This window comes from Podarcis vaucheri (assembly GCF_965113315.1).
Source record: "Podarcis vaucheri genome assembly, chromosome: 10".
In the NCBI taxonomy this organism is placed as follows: Eukaryota; Metazoa; Chordata; class Lepidosauria; order Squamata; family Lacertidae; genus Podarcis; species Podarcis vaucheri.
Window position 1 is genome coordinate 49,689,368 of NC_138748.1, and position 7,991 is coordinate 49,697,358.

The following is a 7,991-nucleotide window of genomic DNA, read 5'->3' on the forward strand; positions in this document are numbered from 1 at the left end:
GTCTCTTTCACTTCAAGATGAGTAACAGCAATTAACAGGAGAAACAGGAGAATCGACATAGAATACAATTGACTTTACAGGTGGTATTTTTGCTGGCTGCTGGGAATATACAAACGTTCTTGGTCTTCAAGGTTCAAGTGCATCCTCTAGAGCCCTCTGAACATCCTTTTGATCACATCTTAACAAATAAGCAAACCCTGTAACAAAATAAACTCAAGCAAAGCACATGTCCTTCATTAGGAAATGGCCTTGGAACTCCAGGCACAATGATAGCTTTCAGATTTGCTTTCGGTGATGTCATAACTATGTCAAAAATCCTTAGCGAAAGCATGGGAATGACCTTTTTATGCTGTCTGCCAGGAAAATAAAAATGGTTATAATACAAGATGTGTGATGCTGTTCTGGGAAATTAGTGCTGTTCCCAAGTTTCACCTTCAGCTATTTAAAACTCAAATGGTGCTTAACCATATGATACAAGCATTTCTTATATTGGTACCAAATTTCCCATGGCATGGTTTGAAAAGCAGTGACCTTAGTGACACAAAGGAGATCTGGGTTTGGTTGGTGCCGAGATAGGGGGACCACCAGGAAACCCCACATAAACCACCTTGACTTTTGCGGAAGAGAAGATGAGATATAAATAAAGAACAACAATTGAAAGTTCTGCTCTTTACATGTCATACACGCTTTAGCCTTGATGCGTGTTTATGAACACCTGGTGTATTCTTTGTTTCTGACATAGAACGTAATTGGGGCATTTATAGTTAACAACACAGTCCTAAGCATGTGCTCGTTTGTCATCTGTGAGATCAGTGGCTCACAGCAATGCCCGTGAAACATATATAAAAGAACTGATGGTGAAGAAGAAAGTTCATACCACTGAACTGGAACTTACTGCTTCTGAAAAGTCATACTGAGCCCATTACAGTGACAGAATTTGGATTTTCTCAACTGACGCTTCATTTTCTTCTTCTTTCCATCTTCTCATACCGCTGAGGCATGTCTGCTGCGTTTGATATCAAACAAGCTTCCACTATCAGCCTTGATACTGTAGGCTTAGATCTCGCTTTCGTGGTTTCTGTATTAATCGCAGGGACTTTCCCCTCCCTGCTGTTTCACTAAACAATATTTGTTGGCAAGGAAACACATCTGGGATTGTAAATTATTGATGTGCAGTTGAGTAAATCTGGAAGACCTCATTTCCGAAAACATTTGCAAGTGTACATTTCTAGGAGACTGGAAATGCAGCGTTTTGCAAGTTAATAGCGCTGCTTTTGTCTTTGTAAAGGATTTAACCCTGATCACTTTTTAAAAAAGATTTCCAGTGATTTTCAAAGCATATTAGAAATGTTTAGGATAGAATGAACCTATCAGTCGAAGCAGATATGTAAATGAAAATATTTAGTATCAAATGAAAATGTTTAAAATCAAATGAAAATATTTAAAATCAAACTTGCAAGTGGTCCGTGCAAAGGATTTAGTTTTCAGTTTATCTTTTGTGAAGTGGTGGAAAAAGCATGGCTCTTATCACCTTCTCTGGAAATGAAGTTTTATAGCCCTATGCTGCTGCTGCTGTTGAGCTTTCACTAGCAGACACACTCCTACACTGCACAATGACATCAGGGTATGTCATTGTTCTTCTATAATTGTAGGAAGTGCCAGCTTACATGCAAGGGAAGTCCCCACATTACCAGGAACCGGAATACAAATACCTAAACTGTGCAAAATCCTGTGGTATGAATCTCTTCCTAATCTCAATTTCAATAGTGGAAAATGACTGCTGCCTATGTTATGATGCACTTCTACACTTCTTATTAACTTGAAGTCAGCAAGAATTTACCACAGCAAGCTGCACTTTTTTTGCTCTAAACAGTTTCCCACAAGTTCTCACAGCACCTTGAAAGTGTTATTTACTATAACATACAATGGGCACTTAGTAAGCTAGCAAGCCCAAGGATGCAAAGGCAAAGGATGATAATCTTTTCCTAAATTAAACAACTGACCAAGTTACCGCCTCTCTCTCCTAAATAACCACAGAAGACAAAAATGCAGATTTAATTAAAACAGTAGGATGTTGGAAAATGAAAAGGGGAAGCAAGATAAATGTATCAACCTGGTAAGGAAATCAACAGGGCTCTGACTGTGTGTTTATAAGTATTCTTTTATTTGTTTAGAACCGTGCACTCCATAGAGAAATCTTGGGTTTCATGAACATTGTACACGCTTGTCAATAATTCAACTATGTTTGCTAGTCTGTGAGTCAATAGAAAAAGATCCAGTTTCTTGGCTGGTGCAAACTGAAGTAAAGGAGCAATGTCAGTTTACACTGAGCCCAAATACTTGAAGGGAGTGCAGGATTCATATTGAATGAGTAAATTTCATCATGTTTTTTGTAAGTAGTGGAAACAGTCATTTCCTCGAAGGTAAGGGAATTCAAAGTCTGGCTTTGCAGCAACCCCTCCCTGTTTGGAAACCTTTTTTGAATTAATACTTTGGCTCCATTTAAGTGCCAGGAACATGAAGGAATCTTGGCTACTATGATTTTTTCCCCATATTGGGGGGGAGGGAAAATGACAGCTCTAATGGGAAAAGCTGATAAACATCAGTCTGTGATTATGGGAGTTGGCCGTGATAGAAACACTGTTTCCTGAATGACTGAATTGAAAACATGGATACCTGTTAGGAGCTGGCTTTTTTTCTAAATGGTATATATTTATATATGCATGTAGATATTCATGCATTTTGTAGACTATGCTAGGGCAGTGTTTCCCAACCTTTTTTGGGCAAAGGCACACTTGTTTCATGAAAAAAATCTCGAGGCACACCACCATTACAGCCCCGTGACGTCAGCGCGCAGCGTCACGCTGGGAGGGACATGAATTGCTAGCAAATTACATAATCACCTCCTTGAGGGCTGGCTCATCTTCTCCGAAGGCAGAACCCCATTAATTAACAGCACAGACTCACACCATAGCCAAGACGAGGGGGGAAAACCTCAGTCATGCACAGTCATGCACATGTGGGGGCTAAATGAGGACGAAGACCAGGCAGAGAGCAGGGTTCAAATCACCCCACCTGGCCAGGACAAACCCTGGGTGCTCCCTTGGGCCACTCGCCTGACCCACCTCGCAGGGCTGTTGTTGCGAGGATAACACGGAGAGAACCACGTGCGCCCCCGGGAGCTCCTTGGAGGAGAAAGCGGGCGATGAATGCAATGCACGAAATATATGAGAGGCGACCAGGTTTTGCAGGTGAGGGGCCCCCGCCAGCCTCCGCTTCCAACACCCGGCGCAACGACGCCGAAGTTTCCCCCCGGGCTTGGCTCGGGGAGTAGCGCTGCTCCCCCCGGCTCCCCTTCGCCCTCCCGGCTCTCTCTGCCGCCCACTGGGGACCCCCCTCACCTGCCAAGTCTGGAGCGCCGGTGGAAGTTGCATGCATGCATGCAGGGCGCCGCGTTGCCACTGCATTGCACTGCACTCCATGCAACGCCTGCACGCATGCATTGCCTTGCACGCATGCCAAGGGGTCTCCCCGCGGTCCAATGCGTCCCCTCCGGCGCGGATGCAGCATTGCAAAAATAAAAAAACCCCGACGCAGCCCTACCTGGGGGGCAGCCTCCGCCGCTCCGCCTCCGCGGGGATCCCCGGGCTCCATCCTGCCGCCTGATCTCCGCGGGGGCGCAGGCAGGCTGCACGGGGTCTGCGCAGAAGAGCCCCTGCCCGCCCGGCCACCGCCGCTGTGCTCATTCCATGGCCGGGAGAAGAGCGCTTCAAACAAAACGCCCAGCCCGCCAGGCCACGCTGGGGAACGTAGTTTGTGCACCCCGCGCGGGCGCAGAGCCCAAGGGCGAGGGGACTACGGATCCCGGCAGCCCCCGCGCCGGGGATGGAGGGGGAGAGGCCGGGTGCAGGGATGGAGGGACGGGTGGGCGAGCGAGTGAGTGAGTGGCAGCCGCCAAGCCTTGGCCGAGAGCCAGGAAGGGCCTCCCCGGAGGAGGAGGAGGGAGGCGCAGAGCGGGAGGGAGGGAGGGAACCCCAGGGGTCATCTAGTGACGGCGCCCCAATCGAAAATTTGACTTAAAAAAAAATCTTTCGAATTTTTTAATTTTTCCCGCGGCACACCAGGCAACATCTCGCGGCACACTAGTGTGCCGCGGAACAGTGGTTGGGAAACACTGTGCTAGGGGACAGATTGTCCTAAGCAGAGTGTACCATCCAGTATCAGAATTAGCACGAGCTGTGGCATGCTCTCCAAGTAAAGTCAGTTCCACTGACTACTCCACAATCTCTAATGCTGAAACGATTAAATTTAGATTGACCAAACCACTGTTCTTTAGCTCAAGACTGAATCCCTGCCAGCCAATCAGAGTGATTTGATAAGAAAGTGGAATTTATTTAAGACAATTAACCGCAACCTGAGCCCCAAGAATGCATTTGCAGACTGCAATTGTACACCAGCTGCTTCTAATGAGATTCTAGGCCAGTGAAGGTTTTACAGAACACTGTTTTCCCATAGTTTTCCTCTTACATTTGCCTCTAAAGGATTACTACAATATGAGTTGAGATACCAGGTTTGTTTTTAAAGTCCTGTTGCAAATGAACTTGAGATGATACACCACAGATATACCACAAATATAGATGTGACAGCCAACAAACTGGTACATAGATGTATAACTGGATTACATACAGTAGATAGTATTTAAAGGTGATGTAAGTCAAAATGGCAGTAATGTACACTGCATATAATGGAGCACAGGGCAATGAAGAGTCATAAACCACAGCAGTGAAAAGGGTCTCACTGGCCACCAAGTGCAAGTCTCTGCTCTAAAGTAGTACCAAGTAGTCACCCTCTCCAGATTAGGTAATACCCTGATAATAGCATTCCAACGGCAGGTAATGATTATCCAGAAATTCCTTCTAGGTTCAGGGAATCATTTCATAAAAAATGCAAGCCACTCTAGCAAATGAGTCAGTCCATCCACATGCTGCAGAAGAAAGGCAACATTCCTTGGGGTCATTGGCTAATTGACAAAATAGAGAATTACTTCCTCATCGAAATGTAAGGATCACTTGGATCCTGACTCCTGGGTATGGAACAAAAGCCATGTGCTAATCTTACCCAAGATAAAACAAAATAAAACTGTTCTTTAGTACAAGTTCACCTTATTCAGGAACCAGTCTTGGGCTGTACCAACCTCTGATGACCTAGAGAAGGAAAAAAGACCAAGACCACAAGGAAAGATAAATACTTTCTAAATGATTAAGGCCTAGAATTTTACATCTTGCAAATAAACTCATGTGAATTCTCATATTCTTTTACTACGGATGCTTCTGAAATTCTGTTTTTGCTTTCCTGATTTTTCTCCCCATATATGGACTTCCATATACTTGCTTGGGTTTTTGAAATAGAACTGATGCATTAGATAGCCATCAGCATTCCGGTTTTTTATTTCTGAATTTTGTACAGTACATCATGAATCCATAGTTTGCTGCATGTCACTCTTCCACTACTACCAAAGTTCACATATGTATTGTTGAAATACTGTATTTAAAGTGGTATCGAAGTTTGCATCAGGCTTTTGGGGGGTGGGTTTTTTACCAACACTCGTGTTCATTTTAGTCATTCATAAATAGCACAGAAAAGCAAACTTGATGTGACTGATCATATGGGCGTGCCAAGAATCTTTTGTGTTTTACCAATGCACAGGACCACATGTGCACATCAGTAAAAAAAAAAATTGAATAACATTGATGCAATTGGATGCACAGTTACATCAACATTGTTTTTTCCAATGTTTGTGCAGATTGGTAATGTAGAGTTGGGAAAAGATGCAGGTGAACAGAAGGAACTGAAAACTGTGGGAAACTTGGAATTTATTTTAGAAAATCTCTTAGTTAAAACTGAATTTAGAATAAGTGGAATACATGGCAAAGCAAACACACTGAACCACGGGAGAAAGCTTTTATCAAAGTGAAAAGTGATTAATTAGCCAGGGGACCAGATTGGTACTCAATGCCCAGGTTGGTGTGATCAATAAATCACACTCCCTATCTTACATTTTGGTAAGTTACACTACAGGACTTGGTTGCATTTGTCTTCACAGATTGCAGACTTTGGACTTTCAAATCTTTATCAGAAAGACAAATTTCTTCAGACTTTCTGTGGAAGCCCACTGTACGCATCTCCAGAAATTGTCAATGGAAGACCCTACCGAGGCCCAGAGGTAAGCAGAATGAGGAAGAAAGGAAGTGAAATGAAAATATTATCACACATGAGACCCTGCAACAAAATGTTGCAATGTGGTACCTGTTTGGGGCAATGACTGCTTGGAATTTGATTAAATGATCACAGCCTTGGCCTTGATAAATCAAAGAGATTCTTCATCTTTAGCGTGAGGAACTGTTAAAATATTGCTTTCATTAGTTTTGTGTACAAAGTACAATGCCAGATTATCTTGCAGCTATCCTGTCATATCTGTAGGATATTAAGCATTGCTGGATGTTCAATGCTTCTTCGAATGTCATAGACTTCAGGTGACCACTTTTCTGTCTGTTATGTTTCTTGTCTCTTTCCTTTAGGTTGACAGCTGGGCTCTCGGTGTACTGCTTTACACCCTCGTTTATGGAACCATGCCCTTTGATGGCTTTGATCACAAAAATCTAATCAGGCAGATCAGCAGCGGAGAATATCGTGAGCCAACACAGCCCTCAGGTATCAAAAAGATCTGGCACAGTGATTAAAATGATACAATAATGATTAGTTTTACCTATTTTCTAGTCCTAGGTTTATGGAAGTCTTAGGATAATGGTAAGATAAATGACAAAGGGCAGGTGGTTCTCAAATTACTTCCTAATTTCAGCTTTTTTTTTTTTTAAATGACTGTTTGGGAAACGTAGAGGATTTCTATGTTAGTAGATTTTATTGCTTTCAGGAAACTTTGCCCCCTTTCTTCAGCTACATCTAAGACAGCAGACAGTTTTTTCATTTTTGCAAATGGAATTGGTGGGACAAGCTGTAAAATGATACACAGTAGTGATTCATATCAGTCCTGGTAACTTTGCACAGCAGTATACATAAAAAAAATACCAAGGAAACGATGAATAGCCCTGGAGGAGCAAATCATTATCCCAAGAATTTGGTCCCATGTCTACCATCAATAACAATAATTGTGTGGCTTCTAGAATCCCAGAGAAGGGGAACCTGTGCTCCTCCAGATGTTGAGCTTCCCACTCCCAACAGCCCCTGCTAGTGCAGCCAGGGATTTATGGGAGTCTTAGTCAAACATCTGGAGTACCACAGGTTCTCCAGCTTTGTAGTATACAGGAGGTGGCTGATGACACGGCGGCAAATTTCATAATGTTAGACTGACCATTTGATCACAGTGGTAGCCTTTGACTTGATAATCTGCAGTGTTTATCATGGGTTGAATTGAGAGTTGGGCTGAAGAGAAGAATAAATTGCTTCATTTTTCTGCTGGTTGTAGAATAAAAATTTTCAAGCTTGAGAACTGTGGAGTTTGCTAAGGTTCTTGTAGCAATGAGTTGTGTTCATAAGTGAGCAACAATAAGAATAAACTGGACTCAGGAAACCAGACAGAAAAATATTTTATTTAAAGGAGAGCAGGGACCGTTTTGATTATAAGATCAACTATTCTGGATCATGTCAAAGGTCCATCAGGCACAGCTTCCTGCTTCCCACAGTGGTAATTGGGTGCAAGCAAAGTAGGGCTTGAGGACAATAATTATTTTCTGTTATTTCTCTTCTTCATATTCAGAGGAAAGATGGCCTTTGAACCTGGAAAAGGAAATATATCTGAGAATTGATTGCTACATGGAACCTTCCAGTTTAGAGGCAGTCTGCCTCTGAATAAGTTGAAGTTAGAGAGGCCAACAAGAGAAAAGGGCTTAATAAATATGCTCCCTCTCTCCAATAACTCATTGCATTTCAACAAAAGCTTCCAAAATTCTCCCTCCCCACCCATTTCATTATCA

General features: G+C 43.0%; 1 protein-coding gene across 1 annotated transcript in view; it reads left to right on the forward strand.

The window, feature by feature from the left end:
- NUAK1 (NUAK family kinase 1) overlaps nt 1–7,991 on the forward strand; it is a 50,067-nt gene that overhangs the window by 35,771 nt on the left and 6,305 nt on the right. Inside the window, exons 5-6 of the mRNA XM_082241183.1 lie at nt 6,104–6,223; nt 6,579–6,711. Coding sequence (XP_082097309.1) covers nt 6,104–6,223; nt 6,579–6,711 — 253 coding nt within the window. The remainder of the gene's footprint in view (nt 1–6,103; nt 6,224–6,578; nt 6,712–7,991) is intronic.